The sequence below is a fragment of the Halichoerus grypus genome, chromosome 2 (genome assembly GCF_964656455.1).
Source record: "Halichoerus grypus chromosome 2, mHalGry1.hap1.1, whole genome shotgun sequence".
Taxonomy (NCBI): domain Eukaryota; kingdom Metazoa; phylum Chordata; class Mammalia; order Carnivora; family Phocidae; genus Halichoerus; species Halichoerus grypus.
The window spans coordinates 195,040,988-195,060,417 of record NC_135713.1 but is presented as its reverse complement, the minus strand read 5'-3'; the positions used below and the strand labels follow the sequence as shown (position 1 = coordinate 195,060,417).

The window sequence follows — 19,430 nt, the reverse complement described above, 5'->3', positions numbered from 1 at the left end:
ATCATGGAGCCAGTCTAGATTCAAAGGAGGAAAACAGCTCTATCTTTTTATTTTTAATTTTTATTTATTTACTTATTTAATTTTTAATTTTTATTTATTTACTCCCCACCGACCCATCCTGGCTGCTTCCCCACCTCATCTCCCACTGCTCCCCGGTGTGGAAACCAAGCGTGGGCTCACCGAGGAGTCAGCTCGGGCTTCCATGAAGCCACACAGGGTCATCCCTTCCTCATGCCCCTCCTCTTCCCCTGCCAAATCTGAAAGGACCCAGTGCAGAAACCACTTCTTCCATGAAGCACCCCGCCCCCCGCTCCTGCTCTATCCATCCCACTCCCTTCCTTCCACCTGATCCATCTCTCTCTTGAACACCACAGTTATGTTTCTGAGTTTACTCCTGCTTTCTCGAACTTCTCACAGTCAGCCTTGCATGGTGCTTATTTCAGTGCATGTCCTGACACTTTTGCCAACCTGCAGACTCTGTCATATTCCCTCGTGGCACCCATCCTTTGTACTCAGAAGCCCTCGGCAATATTTGTTAAAAGAATGAATGAATGAATGAGTAGTCCTCATCCGTGGAGAAGTCAGAGATGAAGTCATCTGCAAAAGGAAGCTGACTAGATTATAACTAAGTCTGCCTCCTGCTCTGAAATCCGGTTATGTCTGTGAATGAGTTCTAAGGAGAAAGGAGAGAGAGTCGGTAAGGTCTACTATTAAGCTGTGAGAAGCACAGTCCGGAAGGAGGAAAAAGAGCCAGAAAATGGCAATACCCAGAGAGAGAAAGTTCAGAAAGAAGAACTATTAACACATCTGAAGAGAGGCCCAGGAAAAACTAGATGAAGCATGGCCCCTGGGATTTCACAAGAGGAAGAATGTTTATGAGCTGCCTGAAGGAAGTTTCCAGAGTTCTGTGGAAATAAGCCAGACCCCAGGGGAGTAAGAGGGACTGGCCAGGGAGGAAGTGGAGGCATTTTGAGAGGACCGCTATTTTCATACTGGTGCTGCGTTGGCTCTCGGAGAATATTCATATCTGATAAACGGTGACAGTGTGGACGCTTCCCCATGGTGGCATACAGACTTGGTATGACTGGGTGTGAAATATGGCAGCTCACAGGCAAGTGAACAAATAATCAGTCAGGATTAGACTGAATTATCTCACAGGGCAGAACTCCCAGGAGGAAGCTCACTCTTCTCTCCCACACGGCTGCTCTATCACTCACATTCTTTTGCACAACCCCCAGATGAGACCAGGAGGCTTACATGTTGTTTGAGGCAATGCCCCTCATCACCACACATTTGTACGAATTTCTGGTTGCTCTCAGTACTTCGGGGAAACGCCAAGCTGGGCACCTAACTATGTTTACAGGTCAAATAATGGTACCTTGTCATCATGCTGTGGGAGAAGCAAGAATAACAAGCAGCTAATGGGGGAGAGTGTCATAGCCCCTGGGGTTGACCAGATGAACTCTGACATCATGTACGTAGCTGGGTCCTAATCCAGGTCATGCCTCTTGCTCCCTATGTGTTACCCCTGCCAGACTGTAAACCTCTTAACATTTCAATGTGTCATTTGTAAAACGGGGCAAACAACACCTACCTCTGGAACTGCTGTGCAGGTAACGTGAGCTGATCCCATAAAGCGTGTACTTGCACATTCTCAAACAATAGGAAATAGCCAATAACTCTTAACTGCGATAATGAGGAACACTCCCCTTTGCGGCACAAGAAAGTGTGCATTGGGTTGGATTCTGTGGGAAAGAGTTCTTCAGAGCATCACAGTCTTTTCAAATCCGGTCATCCTGGAACAGGACGAGCCGAAGTTCTGTTTGTCTAAACACACTGCTCACAGCGACAGTGGCTTTTCTTAAATTTCCCTTCAAACAGTAGGACATGAAGGAGATAAAGATGTCACTTGCTACCAGAGACTCTCGCCTCATTGTTTTACTTATCCCGTAACTACCCTACATGTGCTGGAAGGTCAAGTCTGTTTGGAAGCTGCAGCAGCAACACAAAAAAAGTCAGTCACCTTATTCTGATAAAGATGCTGTTCCTTTGAGACGTTCCTGGAACTGTCAACCATGGCCTCTCTTTCAGGTTTTATCAGCTTCTTTTCCTTTCAAGATTCCTTCAAGAGAAAGATAAATATCCATATGATCTCACTCATATGTGGAATCTAAGAAACAAAACAGATGAACATAGGGGAAGGGAGGGAAAAATAAAATAAGATGAAATCAGAGAGGGAGACGAACCATAAGGGACTCTTGCTGGAGGGGAGGTGGGTGGGGGGATGGGGTAACCAGGTGATGGGCATTAAGGAGGGCACCTGATGTAATGAGCACTGGGTGCTATATGCAACTGATGAATCACTGAATTCTACCTCTGACACTAATAATACACTATATGTTAATCAAACTGATTTTAAATTGAAAGACTCCTTCAAAGGCAGCTACCCTCTCACTAAATAGCTCTCTGCAAACCAACCTCATGATCATTTTTTAAATGAAATTTTGAAGGGTTTTAAACAGAAATGAAGAGGCACCAACTCTTTAAAGACTGAGTCATAATTTATCCCACCAGAGGGCGACATTTGCTAAAATAAACAAAAGGGATTAGAGGCCACAGGAATTAACACCGGACATTATGAGACAGCTGGGGCCCAAGATCTTGGCTGCCCTCAGTCACCTGTGAAAACTGGAAAACATACAGGCTCTGGGGTCCACCCCTGGAGATGCTGAATCAGTGGGGGACAAGGGCACGAAAAGGTGTTGGAAATCTGTTTTTTAAACATTCTCCAAGTTTGGGAACCACTGGTTTAGAGAGAAGTGAAAATAAGATTTTGTGAACTCACTTTCTCCCAATCCCCAGCTCCTCAGACATATTCTGGTCCTGCTGCAGTCCTTGTCAAATCCGATACACATATTTTTCTTGCCTTGGTGAAAAAAGAGGGCTTAGCTTCACACCAAGACCATGACCTTTGCCTTGTTTAGTGCATGCTATTTTTTTTAAAATTTTTTTTTTTTTTTTTAAAGATTTTATTTATTTATTTGAGACAGAGAGAATGAGAGAGAGAGAGAGCACATGAGAGGGGGGAGGGGCAGAGGGAGAAGCAGACCCCCTGCCGAGCAGGGAGCCCGATGCGGGACTCGATCCCGGGACTCCAGGATCATGACCTGAGCCGAAGGCAGTCGCTTAACCAACTGAGCCACCCAGGCGCCCTAGTGCATGCTATTTAATGCAACTTCCAGAAAGGTCACTTACTGCCCATTTTCAGGTCTTTTATAGGGGCAGGTCCACTTCAAAGGCACCCTACAAAAGTATTTCCGTTTCTGTTTTTATTTATCAGTGATGCCAGCTTTAGCTTTATCATTAAGCAAAAAGCTTTTAAAATAGTACTTAACTTTGGAGCAACCTTATGGGCAATGTTACCATAAATAAAACCAGGGCTTACCATAGGAGTTGCCAGTCAAGTGGAGAAGTGCATAAAACATGGGAACTGATTAAGTGTAAGAACAATCTAATTGGTGCATAAGAAATTCTGAGAAATTCTGAGAACCTCTAATAGTGCAGTTAAAGCCTGGGGATTTGGTCCAACTAAGTACAAGATGCAAAATATACCTACTCCTTGGGACAGGTTTTTTTTTTCTTCGTTAGATCTTTAAAGCTGATTTATGAGTCAGATGAGTCATATTCCCCTTTGTGTTTCATCTACTGTGCTTACAAGGTCACAGTGACATTTTGAATTGTCAAAGGGCTGCCAGAGTTCCAGCACAGAAAGTTCCCCTCCTAGACTTACTCTGTTTGAGAAAAAGCACCAGTGAAGGGATGTGAGACCAGCATTTTCTAGTCAAGCTCCTCTTTTAACTCAAACGTGGTCTTGCAGATCCTGTCGTCAGCTTGCAAGCTGGACAGGTAATCATTAAAAAGCTCCTCCCAGTTTCTGTGTTGTAGGCTCCTCCGTGGACATCTGGCTACGCAGCCTAGGAGTGATGGAGCCTCTGCCTTCACACATCTCTCTGTCAATCCCAAACCTCTCTACATTGAAACTGTGCAGATAACACTTTTCAAAATGTGTCTACCACTTTCACAGTTGCCAAGATTCATCCCACTCTTAAAAATTGGTGTTAGATTCTCCAGCAGTGGTAGAGATTGGTCCCTTGACTTCGATCCAGGCGTTGGTGGCTGGGAATAGGGAACTCTGTTTATGGGATTTGGGCTACCAATGAGCATCTATCTGTCTTATACTCAAATAGGGTTGATCCACAGTGCGCACAGACCAGACATTTGGTCAGTCCCCTGCTACTTCTTTGCTGTTTTCTCTAGCATCGCCTACTCCTTTTTCCCCAATCCCTGAAAAATCTTAGGCTGTCATGTGAGCAAGTCAGGAAAAATTAGAGAAGTTGCTATCCCCTTTTTCTTTTTCTCCAAGGATATGTAAATGTTATGCTTTGAATCTTAGTTTATCCTGTTACAAACAGTATGTCTTCTCTCTCCACTTCCATCCAAGTGGAGAGCAGCATGGGACCCAGTGACCATATAGGTGCCAGATTTTAAATTCAGGTTAATAGTCCATAATCCTCAAATAGGTCTTGTATGAGTCCTCAACACACCCACTCGCTCCAATGAGTTGTGACACACGTCATCTCTAGCTCCACGAAGTCACATCTGCTAAATGCCTCATAAACACACAACGCAAGCCGCTGAAATGGTTTCCTTCTTTGCTTATAATTTTTGGAGAATGACTTGGCTGTAGTTTATTCCAAAGGGAAGAGATGGCTGTTGGACGAGATTTGAGGGGAATTCCTGAGGGCAAAGGGAAGAAAGGGGCCTTGGGGCTAGCTGAGAAACAGCCGGAGGACCCTAGAGCTGTGGACTTGCGCGCATGGCAGAAGTGTTGTGTTTGCTGGAATCCCTGCCAGCTGCTGACCCTGGCTCCGGAGGTCGCCCATGATTCCACCACGACGGAAAGACGAACCGGGGGCTCTGGACAACCGGCACCGCCCATCTCCTGGCCTTTCCCCTGATCGAGTCTTCCAGTCTTAACGCAGCGGATCTCTCCGCGGGGTTGGCGGGACCGCCTGGGGAAGGGGTGCACCCGCGGGGCGGGATTGCCGGCCTCCCCCAGGCTTCGGCAAAGCTCCCTGCCTCAATCGCTCAGCGCCCCTACACGCCGGACACCCAGGCCTGGTCCTTCTCCCCCAGGAACCGCGGCCGCCTGACGCCCGGCCAGCGGGAGGCCAGCACCGCCCCGGCCCCGCCCCTCCAGTACAGCCCCGCCCCAGGCTCCGCCTCCGGGCCCTGCCCCCGCCCAATTTCGGGGCCGCCCCTAGGTAGGCCCCGCCCCCGGGCCCGCCCCGACCGGAAGAAGCGCCGACACCCGGCGCTTATAGGGCTGGGCATGGGGGTGCTGCCACCGCCTAGTCAGCCCTGCGTCCGCTGAAGTCCGGCCGCCGCGGCGCTGTCGTCGCGGCGCCCCCGCCCCGTGCTCAGCCCGCCCGCTCGCCCGCACCGCCCCCCCGGAGCCGGCCGGCCGGGCCGGGAGCCAGGCCCGAGTCCTCGCCATGCCGGCCCGGCTACTGCTGGCGCTGCTGGCGCTGCTGCTGCTGCCTGGCCCCGGGGTGAGTGACCGGGGGAGCGTGGGGTGAGGGACAGCGCGGGGCGGACTGGGGTCCGAGCCGGGAGCGCGGTGGCGGCCCGAGGCCCCGCGCGCCCCAGCGGAGGCTCGGGCAGGGCGTAGGAGACGGCGCCGGGCGGGGAGCGAGCACCTCCGGGCCGGCCTGAGCGGCGGCCGCCGTCTGCCGGGCCGAGGCGCACGCCACCCGAGGGGCCTCGCCGGCCAGCGCGGCTGTCACCGGCAGCGTCTCCCGGGGCCCCGTGCGCTCCCGCACAACTTTGCGGCGTCCCGGCGGCACCTCGGGGCCTCTCGAAGGCCCCGGGCGCTTGGGAGGCCGCCCCACCTGCCGGACCCTTCCCACAGGTGGGCGCCCGCTCTGCCTGGCGGTGGCCGCGGGGCAAGGATGGAAGGGACCCTATAATCGAGGGGCGGGAATGTCTTGCGTTTATAATCCTTGTTTGAACTTTTAAAAATGCGAGAACTTTGGGAAACGAATGCCACGGGGTGAGGGCAAGCATTTTTACCTGCGAGTGTGATTCTGCTTACCTGCCTTGCAGGTTTCTAAGTATTCAGAGGCAGGAGGCTTCCTTTTGTGCACCAAGACTTCGTGAAGCAAGTTAAGCTATGGGATTTACACTCTTTTTAAAGATCCCATGTGGGACAGCGGTGAAGCCGCTTCAGAACTTTAAATGAAAGACTTGTCTCCTCACGTGAGCACTGTAGAGCGGTATGAAACGTCTTTTCATCTTTTCCTGGAGAGAAGCGCCTGGATTACATTTATTTAACTATTTAAGGCCTTTACTCAGGCTGTGGATTTGGGCCCCGTGGCTGGGGAGGACATTTTGTGGACAGACTTGGCTTTTTTCCTTCTAGCTGAAAAAAACCTAAATTAGTGGTTTTTTAAAAAACTCCTTGTTCAGGATGTGGGTATGGTACATTGGTTCAGGTTCTTGTTTAATGACTTCCACTATGTACCTTTTAATATGGTATATCATGTACCAGGTGTCCAGGTGGAGAATTGACATGTGTGTACCTGAGTACCACAGTGTGACGTCTTCGGAGGTTATGCACTTATAGTCTGTGCTCTTGGAGTAACAAGAATTTGGAAATAGATGAAGTAAAATATAAGATCACCTTTTTCAAATTTGGGGGTTTTTTAAGGGGAAAATTTGTACACACTTCGCGATAGAACTCATGTAAGTTTTCTTCTTTTTTTTAAAGATTTTATTTATTTTAGAACACAAGGGGGGGGCAGAGGGAGAGGGAGAAGCCCACACCAGGCTGACCAGGGAGCCCCATGGGGTTTGATCCCAGGATCCTGAGCCCAAGGCAGATGCTTAACAGACTGAGCCACCCAGGTGCTCCAGGTTTTTCTTCTAATTAAAAAAGATAATCCACTTTCACAACTAGGGTCACATTTTGAACTTGAACACTTCACCTTGGTTAACTCTTGCTCGGCATCTATTCATAAATAAGAGTATTAAATAGAATGACCAAACAAATGATATGGAAATTGATCATTTCATATCAGGGCCTAGATGTATATGGTTTTCTTTGCCACATCTTTCCATGGGCTGTTATTTCACAGGATTCTAGTATTCTAGTTATTGAGTAACTTAGAGCCAAAAATAACTATTTAGCTTTAGTTGGGACTATAGTTTCAGTTTGTGTAAATATTTCCAAATTGTATTTAGAAATCCAAACTTTTCAAAGTTCATGGTAAAATATTCCAGACCCTTATCAAAAAGTTACATTTTAGTGTAACTGCTTTGTAAGTAAAATGTCAGAATTTCACTCCCAGACTTATCTACCAGTAAAAATTTTGATCCCCAAACATAGAATTATTATTTTAAATTCTAAATGGAACCCATTGCATAGTTTGCAGTTAAACTAGGCAACAGTGATGTCCCGCAAAACATATTGGGTGTAAAATTGGACAAAGTTCAAACTGGACTTCAAATTGAACTGAGTTCAAACTGGCCACTAGTTAGCTGTGCCCTCAGACAAATTATTTTACTTTTTAGAGTCTGTTTCCTGATACGTGAAGTGGGGAAAACTAGCACGTGTGAAGGCACCTTGCATATCATAGGTAATAAATGTAACCCCCCCCATGTTTTTAGTGTCATTATTATTTTTTTAATGTTATTATATGCCTCTGCAAAGAATATTTTTCAGTGCTCTTTTTTTAAGTTTTAAATTTAAGTAATCTCTACACCCAGTGTGGAGCTCGAACTCATGACCCTGAGATCAAGAGTCATGTGCTGTACCGACTGAGCCAGCCAGGTGCCCCAGTGCTGTTTCTTTTTGATTGATGAAATAACTAGTGCGTTGGAAGCAATACTGTGAGTTTCTTTCAAGAGTGTGTGTCAGATTGAGCCAGACATTGACTCATCCTAGGCTGAGACTCGAGGCTATCATATCCAAAATGCAGTAACATCGGTGTTACCTACTGCAGGCTGTCTCTTGTTAATCCAAATTGTGCTTATTTAGTGAGTGTTTTCCCTCCTCCCTGGGCCTGGATCTTGTACCCAGTGTTGGTTTGTGTTACATCATCGCTGTCCTGTAGTCCTCATTTAATGGTGTTTATGCACCATTTCTGTCAAGTACCAAACAGATTGGTAGCATGTGAGCAAAATGCTTTCTTCAACTATAATATATACGATTTCTTTTATTCAGCCAATGTTTTGGTTTTAGAGGAGAATAAACAACGTCACTGAGAACTGAGGGCCATGTGTGTACGAAAACACGCTGAGGATACCATCTGAGACATGAGTCTTAACTAAAAATGTCCTTGCTTATCATTTGCTCTGATAGCTATCACCCGCATGAATGATCCTACAAGGCGATATCGACTATTTATACTGAGGCCGTGAGGAGAATGTTTCATTAAGCTCATATCAGGGCTGCTGATCATGAAATTGGACTGTAGTTGTTCACATGTGTGTGTTTAGTTTCATTAACCTGCCTGCCCGTTGGGCTTTCCGCAGTAGTTGAGCTTCTCAGAGCACAAGAGAAAATGTGTATGAGAGTTCCTCTTGAGAGTGTTCAACAATAGATCATATTCCTGAACATAAAACCAGTGAGCTACGTAAAGGTTTCTTCTTGTCTGGACAGAATAGTGCCACTTGCATGGTCCTGGGGGGAGAGAGTTCTTTGCCTGCGTCAGATTTTGACTCCATTTTTCAGGTTGAGGAATCTTTGGGTAAAGATTTCATTTTCACTGGAAACCTCTCTGGTTTGGGGATCCAAAGTAATCTTTAGGTTCAATATTGTCTACGTTTTATAATGATCAAATGTTCTCCCTAAAGAGATGATATAGGCGAGAAAAATGTAATGTATTCAGTTTTTATTATGCACAAATAACTAGGGGCCTGTAACCTAGCAATATGATTAGAGTGTGATGCTGGCTTAAAAAATAGGGACAGTGAATCATAGTTTGTGAATAATAAACATGCTGGTTGGCTGTATTTCCCAGGGGTTGGGGATTTTTTTTTTTTTTCTATCTTTATCTTCACCTATATCCCCTGTTTGGTTTCAGACTTCCTTGCCTCAGAGCAACACATTCTTAGTGATATTTAAGTGAGTGCCGCAGACAAGATACGGGCTAGGAAAAGTAGAACTTTTAAAAGTAATCATAAGCTCCCTGCTTGCATTCTTTTTTTTTTTTAATTTATTTTTAGTTTCTACATAATTTTTTTTTTTTTTTTAATGTAAGCTCTACACCCAATATGGGGCTTGAACTCACAACCCTGAGATCAAGAGTCACATGCTCGACTGAACCAGCCAGGCACCCCTCTACATCGCTTCTGATTATCATATGATCTTTGTTCATGTACAAACACAGCAAATACAGCAGCATAAAAATATGTGTTCTATATTTATGTTTAGTTTCACAAAAGTTTTCTGTAACTGTTAGGAAATTTTCTGAATATGTTATTGAATTTGTCATTTTGACTAGCACCTTAGTAAACCATCATCCATGCCAAAAGCATTTGAGCCTTCTGTGCCCAGCCTGAGGTTGGAGACGGGTCTTACTGACCAGGATCAGTATGGTAATAAACCATGCTTTGCCTAGTGGCCACCCTACTGGGATCATATGGGTTGTTTCTAGTCTTCTTACTATTATAAGGAAAGGTGTATTTCCCTTTCTTCAAATCTTCTCTGTGTTTGGTGCTTTCTGTAAAACATGGGAAGATTTTCAAAAATCCCTCAAAGTAATCATATTTTTATAGAAATGTTAAAAAGCTTAGATAAGTCTAAATTAAAACAATAAACCTGTACTATCCAAACATTCTCTATTAACATTTTTAAGAGCTTTATTGACATATAATTCACATATCCTACAGTTCACCCATTTAAAGTATATAATTCAGTGGTTTTTAGTATATTCACAGAACTGTGCAAACATCATCACAATTTTGTAATATTTTCATCATCCCCAAAAGAAACTCCATACCTATTAGCTGTCACTCCCCATTTCCCACTTACCTCCCAGCCCCTGGCAACCAGAAATCTACTTTCTATATCTATAGATTTGCCCTGGACATTTCATAGAAATAGAATCATGCTGCATATGATCTTTTGTAACTGGCTTCTTTCACTTAGCATAATGTTTTTGAGGTTCATTCATGTTGTATTGATGTTTTGTTCTTTTTTTATTGCTGAATAATATTCCATTATATGGATATACCACATTTTGTTTATCCATTCATAAGTTGGTGGACATTTGGGTTGTTTCCCCTTTTTGGCTATTATGAATAATGCTGCTATGAACATTTGTGTACAGATTTTTGAATGGCCATGTATTTTCATTTTTCTTGGGTATATACCTAGGTGTGAGATTTCTGGGTCATGTGGTAAGTAATCTTTTAAGGAACTGGCAAATGATTTTCCAAAGCACCTGCACTACTTGACATTCCTACTTGCAATGTAGGAGGGTTCTAACTTCACATCCTCACCAACACTTGATATTCTCTGTCTTTTTGACTGTAGTCAGCCTAGTGGGTATGAAGTGGTAATTCATTATGGTTTTGATTTGCATTTCCCTGATGGCTGATCTAATGTCTTGATATATAGCTTTCCAGACATTTTTTTCTGTGCACATATTTGTGTAGATATTTTTCTTCCCCAAACTGGAATATATCCTAAATCTTTCTGTGTCAGTAAATTTAATTCTGCAACATTATTCTCACAGTGGCATACTACTTCTCTGAATGGATATACCGTGATTTTTTGGTTTTGTTTTGTTTTTTTGGATATACCATAATTTGGCCATTCAGCCATTTAGATATTGAGGCTGTTTTTAATTTTCATTACTATAAACAATGTGATGGGGTGCCTGGGTGGCTCAGTCGGTTAAGTGTCTGCCTTTGGCTCAGGTCATAATCTCAGGGTCCTAGGATCAAGCCCCGCATCAGCTCCCAGCTCAGCAGGGAGTCTGCTTCTCTCTCTACTCTGCTCCTTCCCCTGCTCATTCTCTCTCTCTCTCTTTCTTTCTCAAATAAATAAATACAATCTTTTTTAAAAACAACAACAATGTGATAAACCTCTTGTTGCTAAGCATATCTTAACTGCCTAATTATTTCCTTGGAATAAATTCTCAGAACCAGAATTTTCTAATCTTATTTACTCTTGCCCTCTTCCCCAGCCTCCGGGGAATACTGGATGTTTTAAAAAAGCACAAAACTAACCTTTAAATTGGTTTTGTAGCAACCATTTTAAAGTAACCTGTTTTCTTTTAGCAGTGTGGATTTTAGGTCAAGTGAAAATGGAATGTTTAGATCTTGTTTTGTTTATATTTTGAAGATGTAAATAACCGCAGCAGTCTCTTGATGACCCCTTCTATACCTAAAAGCTGCTGAGAAATGTTTTATTCTGATTTGTTAAGTGACTTGTTTGCAGAGTCCTTTGGTCTGCAGTGGTTTCAGATCAGCTTTCTAGCAGATGTGGCTCCCATGAACACCCTGAAATACCTCGGGATAATTCTGCAAGTTTGGTTTTGAGGGTAGCCGACCTTCTGCAGACAAGATTGTTTCTGTAGTTTGTCATGAGGCCATTTAAGTTTTTGCCTTAAGGCTGTTAATAAGTCAAGAGCTGGTGCATTGACTGTCCCTTGTGAAGACCATAGTTCTTAAAACATATAGCTTGTCCGGACAGGTGTTTTTCCTGGGAAGATTCAGGTACCACTTGACAATGGAGTAATGCCTTTGGTGGTGTTTTGTCTTTTCCACAAACATACCTAAACTTACTCATCCAAAAGAATGTTGTGTCTTTCCAAATAATTACCCCTTCAAGGGTCAGAGTTCATGTCATACAAATCAGTTGAAAAAAAAATTTTTTTTTTTTTTTACTTTTCATTATTTCATTTAGGAATTTTTTTTAACCCATTTAATAATTCAGGGACCCTAAAAAAGCAAATATTTACTCTTAAGCCAATGATACTTACACAATTTAAAACCTTTCCCAATTCCTTCCGGTATTTGCTTGAATATAACTTCTACATGGTTCACACTGAAATTTTGATCAAAACTGTTACTCAGCTTGATTGCGTAATTTATTGAGGACACTTGTATTTGATTTTTGGTTGTTTTTAAAAACCAACTGAACACTTTCTATCACTTAGGGGATTCAAAAGTATATTCTTTGAAGGGGATTTCCAAAAAACTCCAGAAATATTGTGAGCAGTGGGAGCATATACGAATAAATGGATAGCCTCCCAAGATAACTAGAGTCAGGGTAGAAGGAGTCTTGTTGATCTAGCCCAGTGGCTCTCTGTATTTTCCCCACCTCAGGTAAGGAATAGGACAGTGCACATCCATCAGTAACAGTGGGAGTACATTCGAACCTTGGAGGGTGATATTTGGGGCATATACCGTGTCCTCCCCTCCCAAGTTGAATAATAGCTGCTCCGCTGTGCTCCCCAGAGCAGACAGATGAGGAGGCTGAGACCAGAGAGGGCTGGTGACCTGTCCAAGATCATGCTTCAGTGGCGGAACTGAACTTTGAATCTAACCCTCCTGCTTCCCTTCGAAGAGCAGCTCCTACAGTGCTTATGTCTGGTGGGTTTGTTAGAACTGTCCGTTTACTCCAGTCACACCCTGAGCAGGTGACCGACCATGTTGCAAGGAGAGATTGGCTCTAGAGAAGGACTGGGCAGAGAAGAAAGTAGACTTCCTTGGAAGCTTCAGGAGCATGCTCAGAAAACGCTCTTGTTCCTCCCACGAAAGTCATGGCCTCTTACCCTTTGTTCCAGTAGTAGAAAGATGCAGCTTTGAGGTGGAAATATTGCCTTCACCTGAGACTCTCCATCAGCGAGAAAGACCATTTTCAACTCTGGAGCCAAGTACAGTGATGGTGGATAGAGTGGATATTCAGAGGCCCTTAAAACCAGGTCATAGTTGAAGCTCATTTCTTCGCTTACGTCTAATAATAACCAAGCAGGTGCATGTTTTTCAGTAAGATCTTGCCCAGAAATGTTTCTGAAATAGCAAAACTGAAAGTTCAGGTCTTAAAAGCCTTTAACCAGAGTTGCTCTTCCATGGTGCAGTCAGTCTTTGGTACAGAATCCTGAAAAGCTAGAACCCTCTAATCATCAGGCTGGGCCTGGGGTGTTGATCTTTGCAGAGGCCCCTACCTCCCAAGCGGTTCCGGCACCAGGAAGTGGGTCTGTGGTGACAGGAGAGAGAGTGGCCTTGGCCCTTGGACCATAGTGGAGGACGAAGGTTAGCTTCGGTGGGTCTCGGGAGAGTGTAATGAGGGAGAGAGGAGACCACCAAGAAGGTGCCCTGGTGGGTGGGGGGGGAGGGCTGTTGCTTCTCTTGCTGGTTTGCCCTAGAAGGAAGGGACCCTGTCTTGCTTATCTGCATCCTCTGCGGCATTTAGCATGGTGAGTTGGCCATACCCATTGCAGTGAGCACTCAGCAGGTAATGATTGTTCCTTTTTGAAGCTCTTTAAGACCAATAAAACAAGGAGCTGTTTTATCGTCAGGCATGTGGGTTGTGGATTTCTTAGGGGGGAGTAGGGGGGGAGGAAGAGGTTGCTGTACCCTTTAATGGGATCTCATCAATAGTGTTTCTACAGCGTGAGAGGGGCTTCCAGGGTACTTGGTTGGGTGGGCATCAACCGTAGTATGTGGGACCCTCTTGATGGGCTCCTCATATCAGTAATGAGATTAATCTTTCCATGGCCAAACCCTGCAAGATAAATGGTTTGTGATTATTCCGAGTCAGTTTCATTTTTCACTCAGCATGATGTTTCATTGTTAAAAAATGAACCTTGGTCTAGGGTTGTCCTCTTATGTATTAAACATGATTTCCCTAGTTAGTAGACTAATTTATAATTATAATTCAAAACCAGCGCTTTCTCCAGTGGATTATTTCCCCACCCCCCATTTCAGATGAGGGAATAATTGTTTGTCTAGGCTGCAGAAGTGTTTGTCAGGGAAACCAGATTTTTTCATACGTTTTCTGAACAAACGGTGCTGTCAGAATCCCTAGATATTGTCATTGATCTGCAGTTGGGTCATAGGAGTTTGTTGACCAAACTGAACCACATCTCTCTTCTCTTAAAGTAAACAGCCTGTCACTCCTGAGGGGCCTCTAGGAGTGAGAGAAACACCTGCCTGGAGGGCCACAGCTGCAACTAGGAATGTGTTACATGAGGCAGTGCGTCTCAGACCTGGCTGAATTCGTCACCTAGAGCCACCTGGGGAGCTCTTTAAAAACCCTCTGTTCAGGCACCACCCAAGGTGACTGAAATTGGAATCTCTAGGAATGGAGCCCAGCACCCTTTAAAAAAAAAAAAATTTTTTTTTCCCCCCCAAGCCCCAGATGATTCTAATGTGCTGTCAGGCAATTCTTGTACCTTAATCGTGGACAGAGCAAATGCATCTCCCTGTGCCCTGTCACATCACAGAGCGCTAGACCAGACTGGAGACAGGTTTGGCTCATTCTGTAGAGAAATTGAGGTTGATACATTCTGCTAGTTAGTGGCAGAACTAGTAATGGACCAGGTCGCATTGTGCTTTTTCTAATATATTGTAGTGCCCAACTTTTTTTTTTTTTTTTTTTTTTTAAAGATTTTATTTATTTATTTGAGAGAGAGAGAACACATGAGAGGGGATAGGGTCAGAGGACGAAGCAGACTCCCTGCCGAGCAGGGAGCCCGATGCGGGACTCGATCCCGGGACTCCAGGATCATGACCTGAGCCGAAGGCAGTCGCTTAACCAACTGAGCCACCCAGGCGCCCATGTAGTGCCCAACTTTTAATGAACAAGTAATTCCAGGCTGCAAGTACTGAATACTGAAATTGCTTTTTAGGGACGCCTGGGTGGCTCAGTCGGTCAAGCGTCTGCCTTCAGCTCAGGTCATGATCCCAGGGTCCTGGGATCCAGTCCCGCGTCAGGCTCCTTGCTTGGCGGGGAGCCTGCTTCTCCCTCTGCCTGCCGCTCCCCCTGCTTGTGCTCTCTTTCTCTCTCCTTCTCTCTCTAGCTCTCTGACAAATAAATAAATAAATAAAATCTTTTAAAAAATTGCTTTTTAAGAAATCAGCTTTAGCTTATAAACTGGCTTTGTATTTTTTTTTTTTAAGATTTTATTTATTCATGAGAAAGAGACAGAGAGCACGAGCAAGGGGAGAGGGAGAAGCCGACTCCCTGCTGAGTTGGGAGCCTGATGCCGGGGCTGGATCCCAGGACCTGGAGATCATGACCTGAGCCGAAGGCAGACGCTCAATCATCTGAGCCACCCAGGCACCCCAAAACTGGCTTTGTATTAAATACACTTAATCATTGAATTATAAGATGTTTAGAATTATTTAAAGTTCTACTTCATGCTTACTTGGTATTTTTGCCTTCTCCATATGTTAAGAGGCCTAAGGAATCAATAATTCTGGCTTCCAGGTTCCTTTACAGTACCCTCTCTGAGTTGTTTTTCTTTTAAAGATTTTATTTTTGTGAGAGAATGAGTGAGCGAGCACGTGTGTGCGTGCACAAGTTGGGGAAGGGGCAGAGGGAGAAGCAGACTCCCCATTGAGCAGGGATCCCCATGGGGGCTCGATCCCAGGGCCCTAGGATTGTGACCTGAGCTGAAGGCAGACGCTTCACGGACTGAGCCACCCAGGTGCCCCCATCTCTGAGTTAAAAGAGCCTGCTGGAGCCAGAGTGAAGCAGCTAAGGGGAGTGGGTGTGGAAGAACTGTGTGAAAGGAGTAGGTTCGATAAAGTACAAGAATGAAGCATATAAACAAAAAGGAACTATCTTATCAGGGTGAGAATGTGGGTTGGAAGCCAATCGTGGGAGGGTACGGTTTGTGATACTCGCCTTCCCCTTCTCTGGGAGGGCTGGATATCCGGATTATTCATCAGCCCGTGGGGATTCTGCAGCAGGTGCCCAGTTGAAGGGCCTGACAGTAGAACGCACGCGGGAGCTGGCCAGCCCGTTGTCTCGAGCAACTGGACTAGCCTTGGTTGTTACCCTAGGAATCCAAATGGGTGGTTTAGAAGCAAGGGGAACTCGCTTCCAAGTTTTACGTTGACTGGGCTTGACCAAATCTAACGGCCTGGATTGGGAGGTCACTCTTCGATGACAGCTTCTGCATGGGGCCGGACATCTGACCTGACAGAGTTGGGTGAACTTCAGGGCAGGGGCCATGTTTCCTGACCGAACTTCATGCTGAAAGCAAATCCCAGTTCTGTACTGCTCAAGTAGACAGATAGGTGTAGTTTGTCATTGTAGCTGTTCTGAAACATAGTTTTATAGGCATACTCTCCTGTTTTCATGTGTATTTTGACCCCTACGATACACATGTATTTTTTCGGTGAGTGGGAGATGGGAGGGGAGGGGTTGGGTGCTAGCCAGCTAGGAGACTTTGGACAAATGAGTTATTTCCTTTCTGTTTCCTCATCCATAAAATAAGGCATGAAACTAGAAAATCTAGGCCAGCCTATTCCTAAATGTCTTCCCAAATTAGGAACACCATTTAGGTTAAAGTGACTAAGGCCCCCCCCCCCCGTGCAGTTTTACATCCACTCTTACCTGCGTGGTCGGAGATGGGAAGGCTGCTTTGGGCCTCCCAGCTTCCCTAGCTCCCGAATGTGGTGGATTCCATCCATTCATTCATTTATTCACCCATTTTATTGGGTATATATTATATGCTAAGCACTGTTTGAGGTGCTTGGGGCACATTAATGAACACAACAAGACGTGCCCTCACGAAAACCTCTACTTGATAGAGTCAAGCCACAATAGCATGATAAATACATAAACCTATTTGTGAAAAAGTGATAACAATTCTATGGAAAGAAAGAAAACCTAGAGCAGAGCAAGGGAGACGAGGGCCTGGGAGTTGCCACAACAGTGGGCTGTGGTTTCATCCCGTGTTGCTCACCTGTCCTGTAAGGTGCAGCACAAGCGTGGGGCCTTCCCTGACCACTTGTCCTCCCCTAGACAAGAGCCCTTCCCCTACTCTGAGTGACATCACATCACACAGTGTTGGCGTTAATATATGGGTTTGTACCCTAGTTTGTTTCTAATCTCCTGAAGGACTGGTATTGACAACTCATGTATGTTTGAAAATACTGAGCAAATATGAGATATTGAGTGTAACTGTTGCCAATTTTTAATGACAACATAACAAGAGAAAGTTTAAAATTCTATCAAGGAACTTTTAGAAACCCCCACAATTCAGGGAACAGAGCCAACAATTCTTTGGTTTTTGTGATGGCTCTGCTCCCAAATATACATGTGGTGTGTATATATTTTTTACAAACAAAATTAAATAGTTTTTTTCTATTGTAGAAGTATCTATAAGCTCTCCAGCTAAATTCAAATACTGCAACAAAGATGTAAAGCCAGGTTCGGGGAATCTCAGACTTCAAAGGCACCACCTGTCTCTGAACAATCCAGTGACCTTATCCTATAGTTGTGTTAGGGTTCATTTTCCACTTGCTGTGGTCTGGTTTTGCAAAGCAGAAAACGGTTTCCTTTATGCATAGAGATTAAGAACAAGTTTATCTGAAGTTCTGGCACTCAGCTGACTGGGAACCAAACCACAGTTGCTTCGAAAACCAATCCCAAGTCCTCTTGATCTGTTAGTTCAGTACTAGGAAATCTTTAGGGCTTTTGGTGCCTGGGTAAAGTTCAATCACTTATCTGATTTGTGGTTTGGAGAAGACCAAGATCACCCTTTCAGTTTAGGAGGTGGTTGGTTTTAGTATCTATAGCAAGAATGTGCGCATGGGAGTCACCCATTTCCTCCCACATAACATTAGTTGATTTCTATGGTATTTCTTTTCCCCCACCCTGAACCTTAAGTGAATCAGATTATTACTGATTTCCAACGTTGAAATATTTCAAGATAAGCAGAGACAGTGGGATGTTGAAAGACCAGGATTGGGAATGACTCTGCTTAAAGGCATCAAGGCTTTAAAACTCTCTCAAATTCTTATGTGGGTTTTGGGCATGTTTTGATTGGTTGGGGCTAGAAGAATCTAGAAGAATCTGCAGTAAAGCCTGAGGAGGGATGAAGGCCTGGTGAATCATGGGTCATCACATTTCTGAGCTAACAGGCAGATTCAACCCAGTCGTCTTACTTTGTAGAATCGGAAACTGATACCCAGAGAGATTTAATGACTTGCCCAGAGCCCCACCCCAACTCATACCCCCATGCCCCATCTCCTTTCCTTTCAGCTTCGTTCATCCAGAAGCATATGTTGAGCATGTGCCAGGCTCATGGGGATACCTGAGGAGCTTTGAGGTTTTTTAACTTGGAGTTTTGAGGGCATGATTAACGGGCTTTGGAGTTTACATGAATGCAGGCTAGGCCACAGAGTCAGGACGAAGGCCTGAGCTGGGAAGTGTGGGTTCAGAATCTTAGGGGATTGCTCCAGGCACCGGTCTGCCGTCAGGAGGCATGGAGGTGGACCTACCGTCGTTTCCCTTGTATTGTACCACTTCTCTGCCAGATGGTAAACTCCTTGAAGGCAGGAGCTTTATAGGCCTTGGGACTCCAGTGCCTTATGTGTGACAGGACCCCTCTTCCTGTATGTCTGTAGGATAAAAGAGAGTCCAGCCTGGGGGTGGGGCTGAAATGCGTGAACTAGCAAGTAAATTGTGCATGGAAGAGTCAGCCAACAGGAAGAAGTGTGAAACAGGGAGTGCCTGGATGAGATTGATAAATACTTCATATCCTTGCCAACCTTCTTGAGTAATGTGGGACTGTGATCTGGTGACTTACCTCATTTTATAAGGTTAGTACCCCCGAGATTTCTGCCTGCAGGACAGAAATGGCCCTGGCACTGACAGCGGGTTCTGGGGAGATGGAGCACCCCAGAAGTTTGAGAACTTCAGAGGGAGCTTTCTGATCCCACGTGTGGGGGGCTGGACAGAGAAGTCCCTCAGGTGAGGGTCTTGGAAAGCAAGAGCCCTTGTACTGGGATTCGCTCTGTAGCCATATTTCACCACGACAGTGATTTACTAAACCTGCCCGTGAAGTTTTGGTGTGTTTTGCTCATACTCAGCGATAAACCAGTGAAGAAACATTAGTCTAAGATTAGGGTAAGTTAAAACACCAGAGAAGACTCACCTGGGGTGTGAACACAGATTGTCTGTGTTTGGTATATCAAATATTTCACCTTCGGGGAGGGTTGTTTTCCCCTCTAGATGTGCTTTACACCAATCAGAATAGTACACCTTCCTATTGTTTCTGTGAGCTGCAAGGGTAACAAACACATGAAGAAGGTTCTGATTTTGTGGCTCACTGTGCATGAATGCACACTTGGGCTTCTGTCTGCTTCCCCGGCCCCACCTTGGCCCATTCCCCCCA

The 19,430-nt window shown here is 44.9% G+C and overlaps 1 protein-coding gene across 1 annotated transcript in view; it reads left to right on the top strand.

The window, feature by feature from the left end:
• The first annotated feature begins 5,407 nt into the window (after window positions 1–5,407).
• The window catches only part of ERN1 (endoplasmic reticulum to nucleus signaling 1), an 82,789-nt gene continuing 68,766 nt past the window's right edge, over window positions 5,408–19,430 (top strand). Inside the window, exon 1 of the mRNA XM_036116247.2 lies at window positions 5,408–5,612. Coding sequence (XP_035972140.1) covers window positions 5,556–5,612 — 57 coding nt within the window. The 5' untranslated portion in view covers window positions 5,408–5,555. The remainder of the gene's footprint in view (window positions 5,613–19,430) is intronic.